Raw genomic sequence first — 24,762 nt, forward strand, 5'->3', positions numbered from 1 at the left:
CTCATAAGCCCCTCCTCCCTGGCCATGCGCAGCATGCCATCGAGGGCGTGCTTGTAGTTCCGTCGCTGTTCCGGGGGCAGGGCGGTGTCGTGCTGCATCCGGATATTGCAGATGTCGGCGGCGTTGCCCGAGATACCGCCCACGAAGCCGGCGCCTGACGACAAGGCGACTAACACGGGGAAAGAGGGCTGCTTGCCGCCGTTCCTCTGAGTCATGTGGTTTTTGAGCTCCTCGTATATGCCGAACCGCACGGTCGAGTAGGTGAGCTGTCGGAGAAGTGAGGCAGACAGGCCGTTGTACAGGCCCAGGATGCCATTATTGCGGATGATGTACCTGAACGTGCCCAGCATGGACTTGGGCATGTCGCCGGAGCGCATTTGCAGCCGAACCTTTGTCGCGCGTTAGATCACGGAGAGACATAGTTTCGGAGGCCGAAACCTAGTCATGTAGGCAGCCTCGTGGATGGTGTGGGCGTGATATAACAGTACCTTCACTGTTGACAGAAGGCCGTCAGTCCCACGTGCGACCCGAGGGGCCAGACAGTCTTCAGTCAAGACTCACCTAGATCCAATGGGTGTGTGACACACGCCGCCATTGAACTTGCAGACCCTCCGAACCAAAAGGGATACCGGATCGAGGGGCCATGGCTCTGCTTGCTTTGTTTAGGAGCCAAGGTCTGCTTGGCCGGCGCCGACCCCGAGGCCGCTGCCTCCTGTTGCGGCTGCATTTCTCGAGGGCAATGTTATTGTGACATTAGAAAGGAAACACTGCACAAATGTACTGTGTAAAGACAAGTGGCCCGGGGAAATGAGCACTCAAATCAAGGAGAAAAAGCCCCAGGGCAGCCGTCGACGATAACGATGACGACAAAAATCGTTTAGCACGGCCAGTCAACGGCTCTGTCGCCCGGCCGAGTCCCAAAGGAGGATCGAGTTTTTGACTGTTGCCGCCGCTCGGCCGTCCGTCTGGGCCCTCCCACTCACGGATCAGCTCACGGATCAGATGCAGGGTCGTGGTGGAGTGACGTCTGTGGTGCAGGGACAGGGGAGGCAGCAGCTCTGTCGGGGAGAAAAAGTGATGGCTGCATGCTGTGGGACTCGTTCCCGCCGCAGCTGCCCTCGGCCTCACCCCATCCATATACATAAACCATCTGTTTTCCAAGCTCCATTCGACCACCTCGGCGGCCCAGCTTTCGGTTCAGAAGGCGGATTCCAGTGGACATGGCATGAAAGAATAGGGAAATAGAAGTTCACAGACCAAATGGCTTCTCCCTGTCGATTCATACTCCGAGTGGCTCCGTCCAGGCTGGCCGCGCCGTTCCGCCTCCCAGTCTCCCGGCACCGCCCAACGGCATCGAAACTTGCACAGGTGCCTCGTCGCCCATGGACGGCCTACTCGACAGGTGAACACCTCTCGCACTCGCAAGAGCCTCAGCGCTCCCCTCGCGGCGCAGCCCCACTGACCGTTCCCAAGCTGCCGCCCCGGCCGCGCCCAAGGCCAACAGCACCTCGGCCTCGGCGACGATTGAGATCGACGGCCGGACCTTCACAAAAGACAGCTGGTACAATGTCCCCGCCAACGTGATCGACGCGGCGTCCCGCAAGCTGCACCTGCAAAAAGACCACCCCGTGTCCATCACCCGGAAGATCATCGAGTCTGTGTTCCCCGCGCCGACGTACAAGTACTACAACAACTTCCACCCCGTCGTCTCCGTCCAGGAGAACTTCGACTCCCTGGGCTTCCCGCCCGATCACCCAGGTCGCGCCCGCTCCGACACCTACTACATCAACGAGTCGACTCTCCTGCGAACCCACACGAGCGCACACGAGGCCGCCATATTCGAGGCCAACGAGAGCAGCGGCTACCTGATCAGCGCCGATGTCTACCGCCGCGACGAGGTGGACCGGAGCCACTACCCTGCCTTCCACCAGATGGAGGGCGCACGGCTGTGGGACAGGTCCAAGGTCCCCGGCGGCGACGTCGCAGCCGCGGTGTGGGCCGACCTGGACAGGCTGCCCAAGCACAGCATCAAGGTCGAGGACCCCAACCCGCCCTTCCACCCCGAGCGCAACCCCATGCAGACCGCCTACCACTCGCCCGAGGAGGCCGAGGCCATCACCGCCCACCTCAAGCGGAGCCTGGAGCTGATGGTCGTGGAGATTTTCACGCGCGCCAAGAGGGCGGCGGCCGCGGCAGACCCGGACTACAAGGACGAGCCGCTGCGGGTGCGCTGGGTCGAGGCCTACTTCCCCTTTACCGCCCCCAGCTTCGAGCTCGAGATCTACTACGCCGGCGACTGGCTCGAGGTGCTGGGCTGCGGCGTCACCCAGCAGAGCATGTACATCAACGCCGGGCAGCCGCAGCAGCTGGGCTGGGCCTTCGGCATCGGCCTGGAGCGCATCGCGATGCTGCTGTTCAACATCCCCGACATACGGCTGTTCTGGTCCAAGGACCAGCGCTTCCTGGGCCAGTTCGCGGGCGTCTCGGACAACCTGGACCTGGTGCGGCGCTTCGTGCCCTTCTCGAGGCACCCGGAGTGCTACAAGGACGTCTCGTTCTGGCTGCGGTCGAGCTCCTCGGCAGGGGGCAACACCAGGGCCAACGCGCACGACTTCCACGAGAACGACCTCATGGAGGTGGTCCGCAGCGTGGGCGGCGACGTGGTCGAGGACGTCAGGCTCGTGGACGAGTTCACGCACCCCAAGACGGGGCGGAGGAGCAAGTGCTACCGCATCAACTACCGCAGCCTGGAGAGGACCCTGACCAATGCCGAGACCAACAAGATGCACTCCGAGGTCATCGAGGCGCTCGTCGAGAAGCTGGGTGTCGAGATCAGGTAACCGGTAGCCGGCAAGGGGCAGCAGACACACGCGGGCGCTTGAGTGCAGACTCAAGGGTCTCCCATTGCTACGCGCCCGGGGCCCAACTCATATCCACCTCGCGCCCCACAATACTGATTGCACCGGGCTCTAGCCGGTAGATGTCAGAAAACAATCAAATGATACCCAAACAGTCTTCTCCTGTTGTTCCCCGGCCCCCTTGCTGGCTACGCGCTGCATTGTGACGATCCGCGGCTACCGCGCTCTCGGCTTACGCATCCCATGTCCGGCTACTTAGATTGGCCGTGAGGTCGAGTCAGGCCCCGGAGGAGGGCACGGTCATTCCGATGTGGTCTCTTGCCGATCACTGGGAGACATGTAGGTTTTGGTATCAGTCGTGATGCCATCTCCGTTGGGGCCGACCGTATGATTGTATTTCGTATGACTTGTCCACGGATGTCTTTGCCCTGTCCTGGGTGAAATCGGCTACGGGGGTGGGTGCCTTTCATTGCAGAGAAAAGCCGCGGGGCTCAATTGCAACTTCTACCTAGATCGAGCTCATAGTTGGTCTCGGAGTGGCGAGTCCTACTTCCAAAGACCCCGTAATGAAACCTATTCGAACCATGGCTTAATTGCGCCTGTGAAAATGGGCGCCGGCGGATTACTTCTCGCATCACGAGTGAGGCAGACAGGAGACAAGGGCTGCCGCCGATCAAGTAGCAACCCAGATTATTATGTTATCGATATAACAATGCAGCAGGAAACCGGTCTCGGAAGGCCTTGGCCACCGGTGATGAAATGCGAGTACACGAAGGTGCAGGTAGGATGCTCATTCTCTTGGGCAGTGACCTCCACCCTTCATTCTTTGCCCTTGTACGTACAGTACAGCATTTGCTGTGGAAGCTGTCTCAGTAGAGGCTATCCTGTGTCGGGTCACGCCCGAGTGGATTATCGCGAACGGGGTTCTTCTACAGCATGTAAGAATACGGCAAGCTTTCTTAGAGATCATTACTGAACACCAGCCTGCCCCAGTAGACTGGAACGTCTTCGCCTGATCAACCGCTATGCTGCAGAGTATAGGCAAACAGCCCCCTACGGCGAAATTCGTTGCCAGAATTGCATCCATGTGGCTCGAACCGACTGTGACACAACAATGTGACGGCCTTCGCATATGAGTTGAAATAAGCAGTCCATCACCTACCTACACGAGGTCAACAAAACAGGACCGAGAGGATGGTCTGCCTCGATGATGGTGGTCCGAAACCTTAGGACCCCATGATCGGGCACTGCCATCGCTGAGCTTCCTGTCTTCTCTGCGCTCACAGGCTCGGCGATGGTCGACTTCACTTGGACAGTGTCGACCGGCAGGTCTGAAGGATGAGTCTGTTGGAATCAGGAGAGGGGTAAGGAGATCTCAAGAGGATGATGTCGGCTTGGTAACGCATGTACGTGCTTCATCACCGTCAGAGGACATGCTGAGCCACTCTCGCCCGAACAATCCGTGACCCCGGACGGAGGCACGGCTCACGTTATCGGTCGCAGTCGCACGCGAGAGCGGATGATGGGCTGCACGCGGCGTTGCGGCTGTCGCGTGAATGCGAGCCCAGTAGCCTCTAGCCCCCGCAGGAGTGCCAAGTGCCGCAAGAGTTGAGGGCATTTTCAGGCGATGTGAACCCACACCGGCACGGCCTTGGTGGTGCAGCGCCCCAGAAACCCCTCAGTCCAAGGCCATCTCGATGCGGGCAGATGACAGCAATGCCGTCACGGCACTTGGCAAGCAGGGACGGTTAGCTGGTTGGGACGAGTCAAACAAGCGAGCAGTTTGAAGGCACGGGAACAAGTAAAAGAGCGACCGAGGGCAGACGGGAGCGAGGGTTGGGTGGCTGTGCAAGTATAAACATTTTCTTACCGTTCCCGGCATCTGACATGTTGGGGGAGGGGTTGGGTTGGTTGGAGAAGGGAAAGCCCTCGATCAAAGATAGGCCAAGGAGTTTGAGAAATCTCGACGAGGTTAGGAGGCCTGGACCCAAGCCTACTACTCGGTTTGATAGTACCCTCACTCTCGGAACATCTTTTTCTACAGAGCCACACTGCCTGACTTGGCAGCCGTGCCAGAGGTATTTTCCGAGGGTGCCGCATTGTTGGCGAATCTCACTTGAAATTAACGAGGTGGACGACGAGTAGCGGACACGTCGGCGTAGGTTGTGGCTTAATTGTCGATGACCTGGCCACACCAGACTACTTCACCAAGTACACAGTATATTGCCCAGGTTGGGCTTGGCTCAGCCTTGCCTGAGTTCGTCACGGATGAACAAGTAGACAAGGTGACAAGGAGCTGCTTGGCCAGCAGGCGATCGTGGCATCCCAAGCTCTTCAGACAGTCGAGGGGCTCCCTGAACATTGATTCTACACGTGTAGTAGCGTCACGGTAGTGTAAAGCCGGGGAGAAGCAAAAAAACTGATGGTTGGGTGACAGGCTGAGTTGGGGCTCAAACGTCATCAGCCAGCCGGAGGCCAGGCCGGGAAGGAAGGCTGAGCTTCGAGGCCGTCTGAAAGCAAATTATCCCCTGAGGCTTATACTCTGGGGCAAGGCAAGAGGCAAGAGGCAAGACGAGGCAGAGCAAAAGCATATGTCGTGGGGACGGTCTGAGGGCCCACGGGCCTGAATCGTGGACTGCGCCGCCGCAGACCTAGGTTCAGATGTTGTTGGTGACAATAAGTCTTTGTCGACGGCAATCCACGTTCCTGCGTATTTCGTGCAGAGGCCGCCTTGGCGAGGCCTTTCCGTGCTGCCGTGCCATGCTCTCGGTACTCGGTACGGGTCACACACTCTCTCACACCCTCACTCTCTCACACGCACACGGTGCTACAATGCACCGAGCGGCGGCGAGGGAGGCTGTGTAGTTTCGACCAAGCCAGAACACACCGGACCGGGCCATCGCGCTCAACCTTTGTCTGCGGTGCTCTGCGGTGCAATGGCATGTCTTGTCTTGACTTTTAGTCTTGTCTTGTGTCGAGAGGAAGGACACGAGCCGTGCCAATCGGCCCAACTCTCCCCATTCTAATGTTTCTGCCCGCGCGGTCTTGGCGTGGGCAACACCAACACAAGCAGCCGTTCGGTCTAGAAGCCCAGTAGTCGTGCAGTCCGATGCACAGTAGTTCCCTTTGGGCAGGTCACTGTCTCGTATGCCCCGTGGGCTGGGATGCCGGGCTGGGGCATGTGGAGGCTGATAGCAGTAGCGTGGATAGACAGAAGGAGGAGGAGAGGAGCCCTCCAGCCCTCTTGCCCTCCTGGACGAAGGATTTGGGAGGCAACTCGTTGTACAAGTCAGGCCCACTGGGGCTCGGTTTGGTTGGGTACGTAACAGTTCAGCGCAGCACCCGCAGCACAGCACCCAGGGCCTCAGAGGCCACCAGACAGCCAGAGTGGAGGATTGCTGTGTACCAACCAGACTCAGATCGGTGGTGGGGACGACCATTCCGTCACCTGCAGCGTCCCCCGTCCGCGAATCCTCACACCTGCATTGCCGCTTTGTTCTGCGGACCTGGCTGCCCTGGCTGCCCTGGCTGCCCTGGCTGCCCTGGCTGCCCTGGTCGGGCTGGTCGGCTGCTCCTGCGACCGTTTGCCCATCTGAATGTTTCATCCGGGCAGAGTCGCCAGGGAACCACCGCCACTACCGCAATCGGTTTCTGCTAGATTCCCCGCTCTCTCTGCTCTATCCCACTTTCCGCGCTGGCTTGGTCTTTTCGCTTGGCGCCCATTCCGGCAATCATTGAGGCAAATCACTGACTTTCTAAGCCACACTCCAAGCTAGCCATCCCTACAGGCTACCGCCCTCCCTGGGTCTCCATCGTCAACACGAGCGGCAAACCCAGACTCCAGACTTCAGACGCCAGACGACCGATTCCAGACACCAGCCGTTTCCTTTCCTGCCACCCATAAGAACTACCACATTCCCGCGCCCATTTCCCACTTGCACATCTACTCATCACAACAAAAACCAATAACGACGACGACGACAACAACAACAACAACAACAACAACAACAACAACAACAACCAGCAGCCACGACAGGTTAACAGAGTTGCCACTTTCACACTTACACACACACCCACACCCACACCCACACCCACACACAAACCACTCAACATGGCTTCGACATCACCAGAACAGAGGCCGCAGGACGCCTCGTCCCGAGGATCCAGCCGTGCCTCCAGGAAGTCACTCACACTCGACCTCTCCAACCTGCCAGCCCTGCAACCACCAACGCCGGCAACAAACACCCTCCTCATCACCAACCTCCAAGACCTCTCCGTCTTCCAGCCAGACAACCTCCAGACCATCAAGGGCCTGATCGCCAAGACCGCCATGATCCACACCTGGGCACCCCTCAAGTCCTTCCGCCGCATCCTCGTCTCCTTCTACACGATATCTGATGCTATCGCCGTCCGCTCCATCTGGGACGGCGAGGCCATCCTCGGCGAGCGGTGCCGTGTCTACTTCGGCCAGCACACCCCGGTCGACGCCTCCCCCAAGGACACCCACCTCGCTCTCCCCGACGCCGGCAAGCTGTTCTTCATCTCCCCGCCTCCGTCCCCTCCCCACGACTGGGAGCAGATCGTCGAGGGCGCCCCCAACAAGCAGGTCCACGCCGACGACCTGGCCGCCGCGCTGGCCCAGTTGCACCACCACAAGATCTCGGCCGACTCGCCCATCAGCCCCGTCGAGGGCCGCTCGCCAGGTGGCTTTAGCGCCGCCTCCGGCAGGGGGACGAGGAGCCGCAGCTCCACCCTCATCTTCCACCCAGAGGACCACGGGGTCAGCGCCAACCTGCCGTGTGTTATGGTCGACGACATGACGGATGACGGACCCGTGGACGACATGAGCATCAGCCCCATGGACGTGGACACCAAGCCCATCATGGCACACACCGCGCGTCCGCCGGTCGAGCTGATGAGCGACGCTTAGAAGGCGCGCGAGAGGAGGATCTGACTGTCTTTACTGCTGCGAGGTGTTACGGTCATATGGCGTTTAGCGGCGTGTTTGGGTCACTGCCTACTGCATCACATATCATGGAGCATCTGTTTCGGTGCACGGTTTTATGCGGGCTGCTGCGTGGTGGCAGCACATTAGAAGCCGATTGGGCAGGCGGCCGCTTCTGGCCGAGGCTTTCTGTTTAGAAGGTGGGAGTCACTGTGTGGATATGATGACGATTGGGGGGCATAGAATGTTTTGTACGATACCATTGAGTATGCACAGAAACTGAGGCATAAGAGGCTTAGAGAATGAAAAGCGATGCACAAAGAAACGCCAGTTCCAATACCCACCCCATGCTGCTTGACACCAGTGAAAAGGCTAATACCGCCAAGCAGAACTCTGCTCATGGCGGAGAACGGAATGCTACTCCATCTCACGAGTCCCACACATTACGTCAATGAAGTCCGAGCATCACGACATCACATGGACAGCTGCAATGACAGCCGAGCTGGCCTTGAACCCTGACCAAGCCACGGCCGCGACCAGCGCCGAAGCCAACACCAGGGTCGTCAACCCCTGGCGCTCAGGAGCACCAACGCGCAGCCTTGGGCCCTCGGGCTGGCCAAGCTCTGTAGTCCGGCCTAGCTGCGGCACGTACTTGAAGTCGAAGTTGGTCTCGGTGCCAAGGCCGATCTCCTTGTTGTGCACTGTGAGGTTGTAGAAAAACTTCCTGACTCGCTGCGGACGAGCAAAAGAATAAGCCCTGGGGTCAGCCTCTTTTTACACCATGAATTTGTCCCAGGGTGGATATATAGGCCGTCGTAGAGGGATGGAAGAGAGGAAATTGCGGAAGCTACTAGTCGCTTAGGGAGAAGGGCTCACCTCATTCTTGCGCTCGTCCCACTCCGGCACTGATCGATACAGATAGCAACTGACCATGAAATAAAGACACTGCCCCGCAACCAACGCCCGGTGATACAGACTGGGCCGCTGGATCCCGAGGGCGTCCGAGAGCTCCCGCCCGTTCAGCCAGTGCGCCTCGGCGCAGAGGAACTCGCGGCTCACGTATGTCGGCGGCTGACAGCTCAGCCCCGTGAGGATGTTGTTGGCCAGCACGCTCGACATGTCGCTAGGGTCCATGTCCGCCTCGACCAGACTCTCGAGCAGGATCCTCGCCCTCCGGGAGTCCACCAGCCACGGGTCGGTCGGCGTGCCGAGCAGGTATGCCACCCACCTCCACAGGGCCGAGTAGTCCTCTACTTCTCGCTCGCGCAGATAGATGCCCTGCCGCGGGAGGCCGAGATGGATCAGCGCCGACGAGAACGTCAGCACGGTGCCGATGCAGTCCAGGTCGTTGATCGGAACCCCCCACTCGGCCAGGTCAAAGTATTCCGGCCTGTCCCGCGCCAGGGTCAAGATGCGCCGCCTCACACTCGCGTGCAGCAGGCGCACCTTGACACTGCTCGCGAAGCCCTCGCCGCCGGGCTGGACGCTGCCCAGGTCCCGCGTCACCTGCAGTATGTGCTGGAACGTCTCGAGCAGGCGGCGCTTGGCCACCTTGGTGCCGAACCCGCCCGTCCTCGCGAGCGTCTCGACCACGCGCCGCCCGCCCATGCCGCCCACCAGGGACTGGAAGGTCAGGCTGACGATGCTGGGCCCGCCGTAGCGGTAGAAGACGTCCTGGCCTCTTTTGATCTGGTCCCAGTCGACCCAGGAGGGGACGGTGTGGATCTGCGTCCACAGCTCGTTGAGCTTCGGGTCTGTGGCGTGGTGTTCCGCTAGGAGGGCGTACAGGTCCCGTCGTGGAGAGACGTCCTTCTTGCTGCCGCCGTCCCCGTCCCGGGAGGCAGGTGCCTCGGCTGTATCATCTCCTACAGACGACTTCCGGGCCGGCCTCGTCGACCCCGGTGGGCTTATGGCGTCAAGCCGGTCCAGGCATTCCGCACCAAGCACATCGTAGCTGAAGGTCAGTGGCCGCAACTGCTCCTTGGTCAGGTGCTCTGAAGTCCACTCATACGTATAGCCCCATGTATGGCGTATATCACGCTTTTCTCTGGTGAAAAGCATGTTACACTATATGTCGGAGCGGCTTGGCCAGTGTGAGGGGCAAGATCCGAGGCAGATGACGGCACAAGCAACGCTGCGAGGGCCCTTTTAAAGGTCGATATAACGAGAAACAAAGCCAAAACTTCTTCGAAGATTGAACGGATACACGAATGAAAATGGAAGAGGGGTACATCAACAACCAGTCCGTCTATCTAAGAGAGTGTTTGTTTCACTTGAAGCTCCAAGACAAACCGGCGTGTAGGGGTTCTGCGTGTCATTGATCCCCGACAGTGCTAGTTGGGGTTGACCCCATCCATTTCGGCATGAGTCGCCACCGCCAGGAACTCACTGCGGGTCCGAGGATCCCGGATATCGTGTATACAGATTGTAGCCCCTTCCATGTCCAGAAAGGCTGTAACTCACTATTGGTCTGTCGTCTTGGAGCTTGTGACTGAGCCAACACCTGACAGTTGGGGACGAGTTGGCACTTTCCAGGGCGAGTCCTCATGTGCATTCCGCCTCTCGACAGGTCAACAGGAAGTGTGAGCGACCCTCAAATGTGCAGCTTTCCAAGATGCTGTGATATGGAGCACTGGGGAATGTTGCGAGCCATTGAGCCTTGGTTATTAAACAGCACCACATGTCCGTGTATGACCTCGAAGACCAGACGTCAAGCGCGCGTAACAGCTTGGGCTGTTAGACGGTAAGCCGCGTGGGACGCAAGGGACCTGGTAAGCCTTAGCGAGCCGCGTCCGTCCCGCAACCATGGACCCCTGGTTTAAGCTTGCATACTAGGTAGCTTAGCCTGCAGCGGCATAACCAGGGATTCGCGATGCTTGTGAAATTTTCCCAAATCGTCATTCTACAACTCCGCATCAACACTACAGACAGCGCCCATTGTAGGGGCTTTATCTGGGTCTGCACGACCTGGAGTCTATGAACATGGCTTGTTCATGCCGCATGATTGCTCTGCGAATCTTTGCCCGGAGCCTGGCCCAGGTCCACGCTCCGACGACGCAGTACGCGAGATCGACATGGCCGGCGAATCGCTCCCGGCTCCCGAATCGCAACATCTCCATTACTCACAACTACCGACAAGCACACACTCTTGCAGAATCGTCGGATACCGCGGCAGAAGGGCAAGAAGCACAGAAGCTGCCCCCAGAAGACCAGCGCAAACCTCAGCCAGAAGAGAGCCTGCAATCGTCCTCTTCCCGGGCATCTGAATCCTCAGGAGAGGAGGATAGGCTGTTCAAGATAACGAAGCGCTCCAAGAACGCTTTCCGTAAAGCGACCAGATACTCACAACAATCTGTTCCATCGCTGTCTTCAGAGAGTCAGGGGCATTCAGAAGAGAAGCCAGACAAGGACCAGCAATCGAGAACGAGCACGGAGGAGCTGAAGACGAGCACGGAGGAACTGAAGACCAGCACAGAGGAGTCAACGGAACAGCCGAAGAAAATCAAGAAACTACGGGAGAAGAAACGACAGAAGAGGGCGGAAATGCGGGCGGAACGAAGCGAAGAACAAGCTTCCAAGGTCAAGGATAAGGAAGAGAGGGTTGACAACAGCCCAGAGGAGCCGAAGACGAGTGCAGAGGAGTCGACGGAACAGCCAAAGAAGAACAAGAAACTACGGGAGAAGAAACGACCGAATAGGGCGGAAAAGTGGGCGGAGGAGGGGACGGAACGAAGCGAACACCAGGCTGCCAAGGTCAAGGATAAGAAAGAGAGGGATGACAATAGACCAATGTGGCTGAAACAGAAAGAGGCGCTCAAGAAGAAGTTCCCAGAGGGCTGGAGGCCACCCAAGAGGCTATCACCGGACGCGCTCGATGGCATCCGAGTGCTGCACCGGCAGTTCCCAGACATGTATACAACAGCTGCACTTGCCGAGAAATTCGAGGTGTCGCCCGAGGCCATCCGGAGGATTCTCAAGGCCAAGTGGGAGCCCAGCGCCGAGGAGGAAGAGAGCCGCCAGACGAGGTGGTTCAAACGCGGGGTGAGCGTGTGGCAGCGGTACGCGGAGCTGGGCATGCGGCCGCCGAAGAAGTGGCTTGAGGCCGGGGTGCAGGCGGGTTATGAGGAGCCGTCGCGCAAGGAACAACAGTCTGAAAAGGAGGATGTCGCCGGGGGTATGGACCCAGAGACAGCCGTACGACTGCAGGCTCAGATGAAACTGTCAAAGAGCCTGGTCTAAGGTGAAGCTACTAGCGAGAGGAAACACAGTCACATCCACACTACAGTACTGACCGCACTTGCACTGGGGAAGAAAACAGGTTGTCGAAAAGAACGTTGTGGAGTTCTTGTGGCCTGCCTAGATCTGGTCTTTTCTTCTGAGGGAAGTTGTTCCGCATACCTGCCTAGAGGTTCCCCTCAGGAGGCTTGGAGGCTGTCCTCTGGTAGGTCGCCCTATAGGAGGCTATCCACAAGAGGTCATCCCACGCGTGGTGATCCCACAGCGCATGATTCCGTAGGTGGTTGGGGGAAGAGATGCTGTGGTGGCGAAGCGGACTCCCAAGCAGGGCTCATAGTATTGGTAGATTCTACAATGGGACCTGCTGCTACGACGGAATGGGCATGAGAAAAGTGACCATCTCTAACTTCAAGCGTTGCATCGCGATTTATTGCCAGACACGGCTCCCGGGGAATGGGGCACAGGCTGGCGTGATCTTGGGGCTATTCCAATAGGATGGTATTATCGGTCCAAATCTCGTGTAAGGTGACATTGTGGAATAGACTCGGGTAGAGTACCATAAGTTTGATGATCTGTGATGTGATGCCCACGCCGAGTCAAATACAAATCGGCACTGACATCGAGATCCCTGAGCATGTAATTAGAGTCTTCCCAAAGCGGAATGTCAGCCATCGGCCACTGCGACGATCCATGTGATGGGCCGTGTGCTCTTCATGGGCACGCATGTCTTGCACGTGGCAGGCAGAGAGAAGGTCCATATGTCTCTCTTCCATGAACGGCCCCTTTCCTCAATCTCCGTAGACTGCTCCGGGGCGGGCCTTAGTGTGCAGACCTGACAACATGGGGCCCCCATGACAACGCACTAGGCTGAGGATCCCCTGGTGGATTGGCCAATCATGCGCATGTCGAAAATGGAGCCGTTCTGACTTGGCAGCGGTACCCCAGCAGAGCGGTGCAGCTTCGTCTGGAGCTGACCGAGAACTACACGGGCCTTTCCTCGACCATGGTACGGTTTTTGCTGCTGCCCTTTGGACCAACATGACGATGGAGAGGGGGGAATTTGCTGCCTCAACGCTCTGATCACCGCCGGCTTTCTGCTTCTCTGGTCGTGGCTTCCCCCTCATTTCTGCCCGGGCTAGCAAGCTGTCCTCAGAGAGCTCCTCTCTGCCGCCGTGGACTTTTGACAGCAGCTCCTCGGCGCAACCTTCCCTCGTCGATGCCTTCAAACGCGCTTGCCGACTGATTCTGCCGCCTCGTGGCACCTTGTGGGAGCTGTCGTTGAGGCTCCATCCGCTCCTTCTCCCCCATTGTACGTAAATAGTTAATCGACGTTTCGGTAAATTGGAGACTTGTACACCTCATCAGGCACTCATCCGGCACCGCTCCTCGAGCAAACGGACCCTGTCCGCTGACCTGCCTCACAGGGCTTGCCTACCTGCTCTTGCTCTTGCTGCGTTGTCTTTGAGCTCCTGCTGCTGGCATTCCTCGCACTGTCTCCATCAAAAACCTCAGCAATAAAGCAGGCACAGCTGCCTTGTTGCTTCTCACCTAGGCAACAACCCGCGCCCAGTCACCTCCCAGCTCCGTGCGTCCCTCGATCCTGCGGAGGATGTCGTCTCTGTGAGCCCAAGTAGGACAAGGAAGGACGGACAACCGCACACCCCTCCCGTCATAATGGCATCTACCCCCTCGAATCGCCATCTCAAGCTGGCGCCCTCCAACACTCCTGTCACCTCACCCAACTCCAGGCTCCCCGGCCGCGGAAAGACCCAAGAGCCGAGCTTGTTCTTGAAGAGGGTCATCGGTACCACCTGCAGCTCGCCCACCGGTTTTGACTCGGTCAACCGCTGCTTCTGCTATATCGCTGGAGGTGCCGTTGTCGTCGCCGACTTGGACGGCAGCAACTACACCCAACGTTTCTATCGCGCTCGTCCTACAGCAGTGCCTGTGTTCAGCGTCGCCCCTGTCCAGCATGGCTCTTCCGGTCCTTACACCACCCCTAAGGCGAACGACGCAAGGAACAGGGTAGCAGCCGCTCCACGGGATCCCAACTACTCGTCACCGTCAGACCGGGGCGACTCGCCGGCGTCCAAGACGTGGACCAGTCGCGAACGCATCAAAGCCGCCACATGCGTGTCTCTCAGTAGAGATGGCAGGTTCCTCGCGGTTGGCGAGACTGGCTACTCTCCGAGAGTTCTCATCTTCACCCTGAAAGAGGGCTCATCTTCTGATCAACCTTTGGTCTCGATCACCGAACACGCTTTCGGTGTGCGAGCAGTCGCATGGTCTCCGGATGGGAGATTCCTCGCCTCCCTCGGCGATCCTAACGATGGATTCCTGTTTATCTGGAAAATTGACCCGAGGACTGGGTCTGCCAGATTGTTCCAACAAAATCGGTGCACTGCCCAGGTCAATGGAATGATATGGCTGGGCAACACCTTGATCTCCTTTGGTACTCGACATGTCAAGGCGTGGAAGGTGGTTGATGAAGGACAGCGGCCACCTTCGCCGCCGAAGAGGAGCCTGACGCCACAAGAGGCCCAAAAGACTTTGGCTGGCAGAAACGTCTTGCTTGGCTCTCTGTTGGAGACGACCTTCACATGCGCAGTGCCTTTCGATGAGACTCACGCAGTCATCTGCTCCGATGCTGGCGACATATGCATTCTGGACGACAGCAGTGGCCAGATCAAGCTCACACGTGCAGCTGAGACAGGATTTCCTGCCACCTGCTGCACAATCCGTGGCTCGGTCGCACTGCTAGGAGGCAAGGATGGCCAGTTTGTCACCCTTGATGTCAACACGCTTAATACTGAGGCTGCGTCGACCTCTGAACCCCAGATTGCAAAGGGACAATCAGGACTATGTGGGTTCGCTGTCATGGGTGTCGTTCAAGATCAGCTTGTGACGATAGACTCGGCGCGGTCCATTGAGATTTGGGAGGCAGACCAACTGCCTAACAAGTCTGCCCAGGGGTCGACACCAATCAGACTAGCTGGGCAAAGTGACCCCGTGCTCGGTGTCCAACCGCTCACCGCATCCGACGAGATGGACCTTGCATTCTTCACGTGGTCCAAATCCGGAAAAGTGCTTCTTTGGGACCTGGACGGCATCGTCCAGCACAGTTTTGACATTCCCGTAGGTGAGTGTCATCTGGGCAACGATGTAGACCCACAGAACCAGCTGTGCGTGGTGCGAGCAGACGCCAGCGGCCACGTCTTTGCTTCCGGGGACAGGGCGGGTGTTTTTCGAGTATTCGACCGCTCAACAGGACAGCAACTCATGGAAACCAAGGCTCATTCATCCGAAATAACACACGTCTCTTTCCAAAGCAATGCCTCGAGGACTATCGTCGCGACGTGTGGAAGGGATCGCACTGTCCAATTATTCCACCGGCTTTCAGACGGGTCTTTCGACCTCTTGCAAACACTGGAGTTCCCTGCCCGGGTGACTCATCTGATATTGTCTTCAGATGACAAAGTGATCACTTGCTCTATGGATCGCAACATCCAGGTATATGAGTTGGTCACCAAGCAGGGTGATGCCAGCTCATTGGCTGCAATCTACTCTCGGTCGATCTCGCTCAAGGCATCTCCGGTCTCCATGGTCCTGGACTCTGATTGCAAATCGATCTTTGTATCGAGTTTGGACCGATCCATCTGTCGCTTCGACCTAGAGAGTGGCAGGCAAACAAATGTGTTCAAGTGCACAGATGAAAATGGCACCGAAAACGCGGTGGTCGATTCGCTCAATTTCGGCCCTCCCAAGCGCGACGAGACCCCAACTTTGATTGGAATTTCAAACACAGACAAATCCGTCAGAGTATACGATTCTCAGAGTGGGGCCTTCATGGACCGTGAATGGGGTCATACGGAATCGATCAATGGCGTCACGTTGGTGGACAGCGGTGAGGCCACCCGCAAAGTCGTCAGTGTAGGATGTGATGGTACAATCATGATCTGGACTTTGGACTTGAGAGACCCTGAAATTCGGGCGATGAGTAGGTCTCCTTCGCCTGTCAGCGGTTCCAGCCGGCCAGTCCTACGACGTGTTTTATCAAAGGCTGAACTCGCCGAGTTCCCGCGCCCATCGTCCTCGGGCGGACGGCGATCGCCGCCAACAAGAACCCTTCGACAGCGCAAGTCGAGGCAAAATATATCATCATCCTCAGTCAAGACACCCACCACCTCGCAATTTCCCCACACCAGTCCATCCCGCTCTCGGACAAGCGAGTATCCCACTCGCCGACCTTCATCCAGTAAATCTGGCGGTCCACCTTCCCCAGACAGCCCGGCAACGTCGCGACTGAACCGAAGACCATCCCTTCCCGCTCTCGGCGCCACGCAAAACCAGCCAACAGCACGGAAGAAGTCCAGCGCGCTCAGCCTGCGGTCGTCTTACGGTGCCGGATCTCTGCAGACGGCGACAGAGCAGACGTGCCGACAGCTCCGCACATACCGCGGCAAGCTCTCATCCGCGGAACCCATCTCGTCTGAGGCCATAGCGGAACTGGAGAACGAGCTGCGCCTAACGACTGCTGCCCTAGGTGAAAGGATCAGTAGGGACAGCCAGGCTGCCAGCGCGTCTGCGCTGAGCGGGCTGCTCGACCAGTACAGCGAGAGGCTGGTCAGCATGCTCGACGAGCGGCTGCGGCTGAGGCTCTCAGAGGCCCAGTTCAATGGCAGCTGGGGAGGCAGGAGCGGGGAGACCAGCCCAACCCTCCTCACACCATCTAGGACCTTCGGGGTTGAGCGCGTGCGGCCGAGGACGGCTGGCGAGGGGACGAGAAAGACCTCTGGCTGAGGAACCCAACCAATTCTGGTAATGTTTTCAATATGTAACTATTTTCCTTTGTCTCGATATGCATAGGTTTGGCGAAAAGTTCGGGCAAGGCGTCTCGGTCATGGTCGGTCTAGTTCTCAACTACCAACCCGTGGCGGTTTATCTCTTCTTTTTTTTTGGGGGGTTGGGGGGTGGGGGCATATCTTCATCTCTACCAGTGAGATGAGTTATTGGTGTGGTCGAACCAATCAGCTTTACAGCCCCGGCGTGGGTCCAGCATCCGCAGAATTCATATGTTTGAGAGAGAAAGGGAAAGATAAATCGGTGGATTTTTGATGCGCAGGAGAAACCTGGTATTTACCCTGGGGAAAGGCATAGAGGAGGTCTCAGTGGCTTAGGCAAACCCACTGCCAAATAGGCGGACGCATGGATTCAATGTTATCACATGTGCAATACCCAAGCAACTATCAAATTACAGCCAGCAGAACATGAGGATAGCCGATTTGTGCCACAAGAGGCGTCGTTCGAAGATGATATCTACCGTCAAATATGCTAGATTTGCACACGAGAGCATATCAGGGAGTACTTGCAGTGAAACAGTCTGTCTGCAGAGCCTGGCTAGCAGGGACGATCTGTCCGGTTGTTAGAATTTCCAAAACGTATCTGTCGCCAGTGAAAACAGCACCTCTTCTTCTATATCAGATTTTGCGGTTTCAGACACGAGCTGGTGTATTCATCATGAGCATACGATCTAAGCCTGTAGTGGAGGCATCTCCAATCAGATGTAGAACCCGATCTCCCTTCTGCCTGGGAAGATCGTGTAGCAATTGCACGGAGCTCATGGGCCTTGTGGTCTTGAGGGGTCCAAAATTCGGTAAGGGTGACTGACACAAGGTCTCACCGAAAGTTGTCACAGAGCTAGGTGATGGATTATTAGGGAACCAAAAGGCATCATACTTGTAGTCATTTTGTAGATTGAATCTATCCCACAATAAAACCGCCTAATCAAATTTTGCCATGCCCCCTTTATCTATGCGTCGCTTCCCCCCGTTTTCCCGTGCTATCATGTGCGCCATCAGATGCGGTATGTCCGCTATACTACAAGCCCTTCCTCGAGTGCCTCGTCTCTCTCTAGCCGTTCCAGTCCTTTGCACACCGCACCGTAGACCTTCAGCGGCACGGCGACCTCGAAGCTCTCGCAGGCGAGGTTCTCCGCCGCTACCAGGACGAGGCCACCGCGGTCATCTCGTGATATCTCCTCTAGAAGCGGGTGAGGGCCTTGTGGTTGTGCTCTTGCTTTCTCCGCTGAAATGAGTCGTCTTTCCTGTCCTTGCTCGCCTTCCTCGTCAGAGTCTTCTTGGGGCTGGTCTTCGACCGGCGGCGGTTCCACATCCTGAGATGGTACAACGAATTCCAGCCGGATCTTCCACTCCAGGCTAATGCCGCTGGTAACAAACTCGGGGGTTGCGGTAATCGGTATGGCCGGGTTAAACACCATGCGCCGGGAGAACAAGGTGGCCTCGGATGTGGACACATGTACCTTCCTGGAGGCGCGGTGAATGCTTGCCTCGGAACGCATCGCTAGACCGTGATCCACCCTTTCAGACGTCTCGAGCGCAGCGTGCACTGCAAAGCAGGGAACCTCGGCCCCCGAAAAGTCGACAGCCATAGTGATGACTTCGCCCAGCCGGTATGCAGGCCTCGCAAGCATTACAACGCCAACTTTACGCCCGTTGCGAGCAATTTCGAAGCGATTGGCGCTTTGCTGACCTTCCGCCGTGAGGTTACTCCTTATTATGGCCAGGTCAATAGCATCCTTGGCACTGTTAACCTCGTCGAGGAGCGACGGTCTTCTAGAACCAGTGACAGCGGTCGGCGATAGCAGACCTGCACCTGAGCCATGCCGGGAGCTGTTCACCAGCTCGTCCACGTACGACAGGAACCCACTCATCGTGGATTCAGGGTCTGCCGCTTTGCCGCTCTTGTCTCGTGCATCTGTCACGCTGAGCCGCCTGTCGATATACAGGCTGTCTCCCATGCTAATCGTCCGTATTCGAGCCTGGTCCCGCAGCATAACATAAGGGGACATGAGATCGTGCCCGAGGATTTCGCCGTGGCTGTTGACACTTCCTAGCACGCGGAACGGTATCTCGACCGATTTGACTTGTTGCTCTTTAGTGCCACCAGGGCGTTGTGTCCCTATGACGAGGCTGTATGATGTCTTCATGGCCTTTCCTTTGTGCGTCGGGGGTAGGCCTTTGGGTAATCTGAAGGAATATTCGAAAGCCTTGCTTTCTCCAGGGGCCAATTGTAAATCCACGAATAAAATAGACTGTGGCGTGGACAACAGCGGCACTGATTTGGAGCTGGCAATCCCGCGCATTTCCTTGATGCTGCTGAGCTCGCCAGCACCCAGCAGCTCTCCCAACGAATTGGTGAAGCTGCCCCAGCCGAAGCTCCGCATGAACCCATTCTCTTTTTTGGAGGTCTCAATGCCAACAACACCGCCACCCTGACCTCCTACCACTGCCTTTCTTTTGACCTGCTCAAACGGCGTAAGGTCGACCAGAGAACCGTCTAGTGTGAAGGAGCCCTGAACCTGAGCGTAACCCATCATCAGAGCCTCGGGGCGTTTTGCCTTCAGAGGGGAGAATGTGGACTTTTGACGTAGGTGTGGTGGCCTCCCATGAGTTCTCATAGGCTGATGCAGCACGTATTCGGAGGCCAGAGTCTCTGTAGAATTATTGCTCATGGAGTAGAACTCCCCACTGCTTCTAGGTGTGCCAGTTATACTACTCGTTGAGAGGACTCGGGCGGCAGCCGGGGTAATCTGCTCATTGATAATCGGTATCGGGTCTCTTGGACGCATCGGTATGTTCGCGGGCTCCCCAAGGGGTGTGGCAGCGCCCTTCCACGCAGCATCAGGTGCAGGTTTAGGAGGGCCAACAGCAATGTCGGACAGGGGCGAGGGGCCCATAGGAAACCTGAACTCCGACAAGACGGCTGACGGTGTTCTAGGAGAGCCTACGGAGCCGATGCCAGGAATACTTGGTGGCACGGTGGATGCCCCTGAGGGCCGGTGAAAGGGAGAGCCTCGATCCGGAGGGTAGGACGCGTTATATAGAGGTGATGTCGGCGTGTTGAAGGGTCGCTGGGGGTGTGAGGCTACAGCAGGTCAGCACTACGCGATCCCACGCTCTCACAATGACTGTGACCAACCAGATCGTGGACCGGCCATGGACGAGCCACGAGAGACTATCTGGAGACTCGCGGACCGGCCATGGCCGCGGCCTGGCCGCGAGGTAGTTGAGCCGGCGGTGCTCGTCGCATGGCTGTCGACAGAGTTGACGGACCCAATGGAGACGATCGACACGGATCTCCTGTGACTGTGCCCTTGTTCATGACCATGGCCATTGCTCGACTGTGTCTCTGGCGGATGGAACGGGGGAGTCCACGGGACGGAGCCTGCACGACTGCGCGAGGTCTTTGCGGGGGCGCTCATGGACGAGCTGGGGCGATGGCCTCGACGGGGCGCGGAGGTGGATGTCGACGGGGGCGGGGCCAGGCGACTGGAGGCATGGTGGATGGCGGCACGGGACTGGGGAGGAGGCCGCAGTTGATTTGAGCTGGAAGTGGTGGAGCCGGCGCTGCTGGGGGCAGCTTGGGCTACGTTCTTGAAGACGATGGTGCACTTCAATTCCTCGCCGGAGAAGAGGGTGGTCCCGTCATCATCGAAGCGAACGAACACACGAATGTTGCCCGAGTCGGGTGTCATGTTGGAGCTCCTTCAAGGCGAAGGAGTGTTGAGAGAAGCCTCATGAACTCGGCCTGGACATGGCTTTGGTGGACGAGGTGGCAGCGGCTTGCAAATCGTTGGAACGGCAAGCGGGCTGTAAGTGGTGTCTACTGAGGTAATAGCATTGGCAGCAGTGACTACGGTCACCAAGTGGCTGCTGTGCATGTCGGCCGTGACGATTTGGTCGCTTCGCATGACTAGGGGCCAGGGGCCAGGGGTCAGAACGCGCTTACCTAAGTCATCCAGATTCCCCGGTTCAACATGCAAGGTGACCAGCAGTACCTAGGTACCTCAGTATGCGGGCATCCACCAAGTGCTTACAACAGTTCGGATGTAAATAATATCATCAATTGATATCATGGTTGGTTGTGTACAGTCAGGGTAAATACGCAGTACCGCAATGCCTCATGTACAAGTTCGTGGCCACTGTGGGGTTTTTACACAGCACTTTTATTTGCCTGTGTTTTGGGACCCCTTGTCAAGGGACTGTCTTCGTCCCAGAGTCGTCCCAGAGTAACATTGGAGGAATCTTTGAAAGACACTGGCATCTGGGACATTACCCATTCCCTTTGCAATCCGACACCTTCTGTTCGGAAGCAAGTGAGCAGGCATAGGCACGGGCTTGGGCGCTTCCTGCCTCCCTGTGGCTCGCTGTGGCATCGCAGGCAGTTGCATTAAACTACGGCCAGTGAGACCGCGCCTTCCTCACGCGTTGCGCGTTGGCCCCACGGAGATTCGTACCGGGTGTCGTACACGACCACTCCTCACTCCTCACTGTCAACTCTCTGATCATATTGCCCCCTACACCCCGCAAGATGGTCATCATCAAAGAGCTCGGCCTCGAGGCCGAGATCACAGTCAATGGCTCCACAGCTGCCGAGTACCCAGACCCAGAGCCTGAGGACATCCCTTATGGCCAGACCACCAAGGCTTGTCATCGCTATGTGGAGTCCGTTGACAACGCCGAATTCGCCATCCGCGTTGGTATCATCCCAGGGAACAATCCTGTGCGGGAGTGGACTGGTCGCTCGCGAGACCATAGACTGCTCTTTTCTGTGGCCTTCGACGGCGGACATGCAGTAAGGTCAAAAACGATATGGCAATACACAACCCCAACGGCCATGGAAGGCATCAGTGATCATGCAAAGGGAACCTTACGCAAGTTTCGCTTTGCACCTGTGTCCACCGGTAGGTTCTTGTCTCATCTCGAGGCTCTGGAGCTAACATGTCTAGTTGATGATGTGAACAAGGAACGTATCACCAGGGATATGCACGTCGCTCGGGATTTAGGCCTCATTCGAATCTGTATCTTTCGCGGGATTTGGAAGCAGAAATCAGCACGCAAGGCTGGCTCAGGCCGTAGTACGAAACTCGGAACAGACGGCATTTCTCTCGCTGAGAAAGCTCTCAAGGGCAAAGCAATTTCCCATGGGACAGCGTAAGACAAAATCGACCTAGAAAAGAAGTCCTAACTCCTCTAACCAGTTTCTAGTTTGTCCGCTCCGGTTCGGATAGCACCCAGACACAGTTCCCGCTGGGAGGTTGACTGGCGGGATTCGACGGCCTCTCCGCTTGCCGTCTTCTACTTCAAGTATCGCTCGAAAGGTACATCAACCCCGGTGTGCATTCTCTCATTGGATTGGGTGGTAACGGTTCGCAGAATCCCTCCAGCAGGAGCTTATAATCGAACGCCCAAGGAGCCCTACCATGGAGTCTGATCTGGTAAACCTCTCGCCGGAAGAGATCCGCCGGCTGGCACTCGAGAGACTGTCACAGATGAAAGTAAGCACCTGGGCATTGCCCTGTGTTGGCAGGGACGACTGCTGACAAATTCGTAGGACTCCAGGAAACGGGATGCGTCCGTCAAGGACGAAGACGATACTAAAGTCTTCAGATCTGAGAAACGCTTCAAGTACGTCAGGATCGAGGGAGGAAAGAAGGCAATCGATTTGACCCAAGATGATTGAGGGCGACTACGCTTTTTGCAGTGCGGCTGTGCAATGGCCAAATACTTCCAGTAGTGATACCCTGTTTGCTTACATTTCACTCTGCTTGTGCCAACGCCATGACTTGTTAGTTTCTGTGGAACAAGAGATCATAATGGGCTTCTAAAGTTACTGGCTTTTATGTAGGTTGGTGTATGTTCAGTGCTATGAGTAAGAAGGAATCAACGGCAGACAGTTTGCTTTTCGCAGGAGACCATGTGTGAAGTAGTCTTTGGTTCGTTTTACCCATTCACTTTCCGCCTTTAACCAATCGCACTTCTCCTTCCTTACCCTTCGACCCTCTCGAGTGCCTTCGCCCACGGACACCTTCTTTCGAAAACTTTCATCTGGTTTCGAGGCTGAGGCATCCATTCCAACCACTTCCAATAAGAGCTACTGGATCCCCTTGCCTCTTTCACGGAGCCCCCAATCCCATCGATTCAATTTCATCTGCTTTGAGCAGGCAAAGCCCGAACCACTCTTCCCAAACCCCTTTGCTGGCCACGCCAAAATAATCCCCTCCAGCCGTTTCGCACACCGCAAACAAGCCAACCATGGCCATTATCGAAGATCTCGGCCTGGAGGTCAAGATCGTCGTCAATGACTCCCCCTTGCAGGAATACGAGGACAAGGAGCAGGAGCCCACGAATGATGGCTTCGGCGACGAAATCCGCAAGTACCGAAGCTATGTGGAGGTGATGGACAATGCGGAATTCGCTGTGCTGTTGCGTGCCACCTCAAACAATGAGTATCTCAGCGCCACGAAGGCGGGATTCATGTTCGCTATTGACTTGGATGGACAAAACAGAATTGAGAACCTCTGGTTGCACTCAGAGCATCTCACGTCACTGGTCAAAGGCAAATATGAGAACGATGGCCAAGAGACGACGCTCCGCAGGTTCCGGTTCACAGCCGTGTCCCCTGGTAGATCTCCCTGGAACACATTGATTTAGAAGCGATACACTGACACTTGGGCAGTTGATGACGATGACACAGTGCGGTTGAACAGAGACACAAATACTGCCACGCACCTTGGACTCCTTCGTGTCCGTGTTTGGCGGGGCGAGCTCCTGGAGAGCGAGGGGTCAAGTGTCGAGGGTTCTGACAGCAGCGTTGCGAGTAGTCCATCTCAGAGCAACTGGCTTGATGATACACAAACCAAGGTTTCTGAGAAAGCACTGAAGGGCAGATCACTCTCTCACAGGGCCACGTCCGTGTCATTGGATCACATAATTTCAATCAGCAAGCTAATGTCTCTCAGTCTCTCTGCTGCAGTCCCGTGTGACGCTCTTATCAGGGAGATCGGCTTCCGGTATGTGGACCCTGTCAAGGTTCCGCTCGCCATCTTCTACTTCAAGTACCGGTCCAGAGGTAGGTGCAGTCCATTCTGAACTTTGTGATATTTCATGGTAGCTTATTCCCATAAGCTATTCTTCAGCAAGAGCTGGTCATTCCCGGAGAGCCCTCTCCAGTCGACGTTGACATCGACAGCCTGTCCCTTAGAGAGATCCGCCGACTGGCAAAAGTGAGTGTGGATACACTACCTTTCAATGAGGTCCGCCGCCTGGCACAGAGACAGTTATCGCACAGACAGGTAAGAATACCAATTGTTGTCAAGAACCCGGGAATGCATGCTAAAAACCCACAGGAAGGAAATAGTGCCTCCTCGGAAGTCGCCAACAAACGTGACTCCTCACGAGGAGCTGTCAAACGGGAGCCTGGCGAGGACCAAATAGCCCCGCGACCAAGGAAGATCGTGAAGATGAGCAACGGAAGGGAGGCTGTTGATCTCACGGAAGATGACTGAGTCTAGGCATCTTCGTTGAAGTGATGGATACGAAAGGCCTGAGTGAAATCGGGGTCTGGGGTAAACTGACCGCTACTGTCCTCGAACAGGCTGGCGTGCAGACAGACAGCGCGTACTGAGGCCATCTAACAGCTGAGTGGGTCGACTTTTTGGAAGCAATGGAAGGTGGTGGCCTGTGATTCTCCATTGAGATCGGATCACAAAGTTGATGATCAAGATATTCTGCTATGCTACAGATCTTGATGGGGAGGGACATTTTTGAAGGGTGTCAACTGGTGCTATATGGGGACTCCCGTCTACCTCCGATTGCATAATGCATCGTAATACAAGTTTTGGAAGTTTTTGACCCTCTTTTT

General features: G+C 56.7%; 8 protein-coding genes across 8 annotated transcripts; 6 read left to right on the plus strand and 2 right to left on the minus strand.

Annotated features, from left to right (window-relative positions):
* Nucleotides 1-1,117: 1,117 nt before the first annotated feature.
* Nucleotides 1,118-3,817, plus strand: KVR01_005813 (phenylalanine--tRNA ligase). Its single transcript, XM_044791391.1, has 2 exons — nucleotides 1,118-1,402; nucleotides 1,474-3,817. Exons 1-2 carry the CDS (start codon nucleotides 1,261-1,263, stop codon nucleotides 2,838-2,840), a joined length of 1,509 nt encoding a protein of 502 aa, XP_044644616.1. The 5' UTR covers nucleotides 1,118-1,260; the 3' UTR covers nucleotides 2,841-3,817.
* Nucleotides 3,818-6,363: 2,546 nt separating this feature from the next.
* On the plus strand, nucleotides 6,364-8,121 carry KVR01_006348 (uncharacterized protein). Its single transcript, XM_044790946.1, has one exon. The coding sequence runs from the start codon at nucleotides 6,970-6,972 to the stop codon at nucleotides 7,786-7,788; it is 819 nt and encodes a 272-aa protein (XP_044645151.1). The 5' UTR covers nucleotides 6,364-6,969; the 3' UTR covers nucleotides 7,789-8,121.
* Nucleotides 8,122-8,268: 147 nt separating this feature from the next.
* On the minus strand, nucleotides 8,269-10,064 carry KVR01_006069 (uncharacterized protein; the record flags this gene model as incomplete). The annotated part of the gene is made up of 2 exons (XM_044782037.1): nucleotides 8,680-10,064; nucleotides 8,269-8,535 (listed from the first exon to the last, which is right to left on the minus strand). Exons 1-2 carry the CDS (start codon nucleotides 9,862-9,864, stop codon nucleotides 8,269-8,271), a joined length of 1,452 nt encoding a protein of 483 aa, XP_044644872.1. The 5' UTR covers nucleotides 9,865-10,064.
* Nucleotides 10,065-10,708: 644 nt separating this feature from the next.
* KVR01_005881 (uncharacterized protein) lies at nucleotides 10,709-12,412 on the plus strand. Its single transcript, XM_044794148.1, has one exon. The coding sequence runs from the start codon at nucleotides 10,780-10,782 to the stop codon at nucleotides 12,040-12,042; it is 1,263 nt and encodes a 420-aa protein (XP_044644684.1). The 5' UTR covers nucleotides 10,709-10,779; the 3' UTR covers nucleotides 12,043-12,412.
* A 584-nt stretch (nucleotides 12,413-12,996) lies between these two features.
* On the plus strand, nucleotides 12,997-17,494 carry KVR01_006322 (uncharacterized protein). The gene is made up of 2 exons (XM_044793292.1): nucleotides 12,997-13,390; nucleotides 13,464-17,494. The coding sequence occupies exon 2, from the start codon at nucleotides 13,714-13,716 to the stop codon at nucleotides 16,837-16,839; it is 3,126 nt and encodes a 1,041-aa protein (XP_044645125.1). The 5' UTR covers nucleotides 12,997-13,390; nucleotides 13,464-13,713; the 3' UTR covers nucleotides 16,840-17,494.
* Nucleotides 17,495-17,767: 273 nt separating this feature from the next.
* KVR01_005904 (uncharacterized protein) lies at nucleotides 17,768-20,748 on the minus strand. The gene is made up of 2 exons (XM_044784676.1): nucleotides 20,038-20,748; nucleotides 17,768-19,983 (listed from the first exon to the last, which is right to left on the minus strand). Exons 1-2 carry the CDS (start codon nucleotides 20,591-20,593, stop codon nucleotides 17,912-17,914), a joined length of 2,628 nt encoding a protein of 875 aa, XP_044644707.1. The 5' UTR covers nucleotides 20,594-20,748; the 3' UTR covers nucleotides 17,768-17,911.
* Nucleotides 20,749-20,982: 234 nt separating this feature from the next.
* Nucleotides 20,983-22,791, plus strand: KVR01_005894 (uncharacterized protein). Its single transcript, XM_044793805.1, has 5 exons — nucleotides 20,983-21,802; nucleotides 21,848-22,052; nucleotides 22,107-22,219; nucleotides 22,275-22,396; nucleotides 22,453-22,791. Exons 1-5 carry the CDS (start codon nucleotides 21,430-21,432, stop codon nucleotides 22,579-22,581), a joined length of 942 nt encoding a protein of 313 aa, XP_044644697.1. The 5' UTR covers nucleotides 20,983-21,429; the 3' UTR covers nucleotides 22,582-22,791.
* A 362-nt stretch (nucleotides 22,792-23,153) lies between these two features.
* On the plus strand, nucleotides 23,154-24,406 carry KVR01_006022 (uncharacterized protein; the record flags this gene model as incomplete). The annotated part of the gene is made up of 4 exons (XM_044782894.1): nucleotides 23,154-23,523; nucleotides 23,875-23,970; nucleotides 24,027-24,124; nucleotides 24,248-24,406. The coding sequence occupies 4 exons, from the start codon at nucleotides 23,154-23,156 to the stop codon at nucleotides 24,404-24,406; spliced, it is 723 nt and encodes a 240-aa protein (XP_044644825.1).
* Nucleotides 24,407-24,762: the final 356 nt, after the last annotated feature.

This window comes from Diaporthe batatas (genome assembly GCF_019321695.1).
Source record: "Diaporthe batatas strain CRI 302-4 chromosome Unknown Contig00006, whole genome shotgun sequence".
NCBI classification, from domain to species: Eukaryota; Fungi; Ascomycota; class Sordariomycetes; order Diaporthales; family Diaporthaceae; genus Diaporthe; species Diaporthe batatas.

Bases quoted from the DNA above. Each gene is read 5' to 3' on its own strand.
- KVR01_005894 (XM_044793805.1), top strand. From the start codon at position 21,430: ATGGTCATCATCAAAGAGCTCGGCCTCGAGGCCGAGATCACAGTCAAT. The intron at 21,803-21,847 runs GTAGGTTCTTGT...TAACATGTCTAG, and splicing joins CTTTGCACCTGTGTCCACCG to TTGATGATGTGAACAAGGAA. The intron at 22,397-22,452 runs GTAAGCACCTGG...ACAAATTCGTAG, and splicing joins AGAGACTGTCACAGATGAAA to GACTCCAGGAAACGGGATGC.
- KVR01_006322 (XM_044793292.1), top strand. From the start codon at position 13,714: ATGGCATCTACCCCCTCGAATCGCCATCTCAAGCTGGCGCCCTCCAAC.
- KVR01_006348 (XM_044790946.1), top strand. From the start codon at position 6,970: ATGGCTTCGACATCACCAGAACAGAGGCCGCAGGACGCCTCGTCCCGA.
- KVR01_005813 (XM_044791391.1), top strand. From the start codon at position 1,261: ATGGCTTCTCCCTGTCGATTCATACTCCGAGTGGCTCCGTCCAGGCTG. The intron at 1,403-1,473 runs GTGAACACCTCT...ACCGTTCCCAAG, and splicing joins ATGGACGGCCTACTCGACAG to CTGCCGCCCCGGCCGCGCCC.
- KVR01_005881 (XM_044794148.1), top strand. From the start codon at position 10,780: ATGAACATGGCTTGTTCATGCCGCATGATTGCTCTGCGAATCTTTGCC.
- KVR01_005904 (XM_044784676.1), bottom strand. From the start codon at position 20,593: ATGACACCCGACTCGGGCAACATTCGTGTGTTCGTTCGCTTCGATGAT. The intron at 19,984-20,037 runs GTTGGTCACAGT...GACCTGCTGTAG, and splicing joins CATGGCCGGTCCACGATCTG to CCTCACACCCCCAGCGACCC.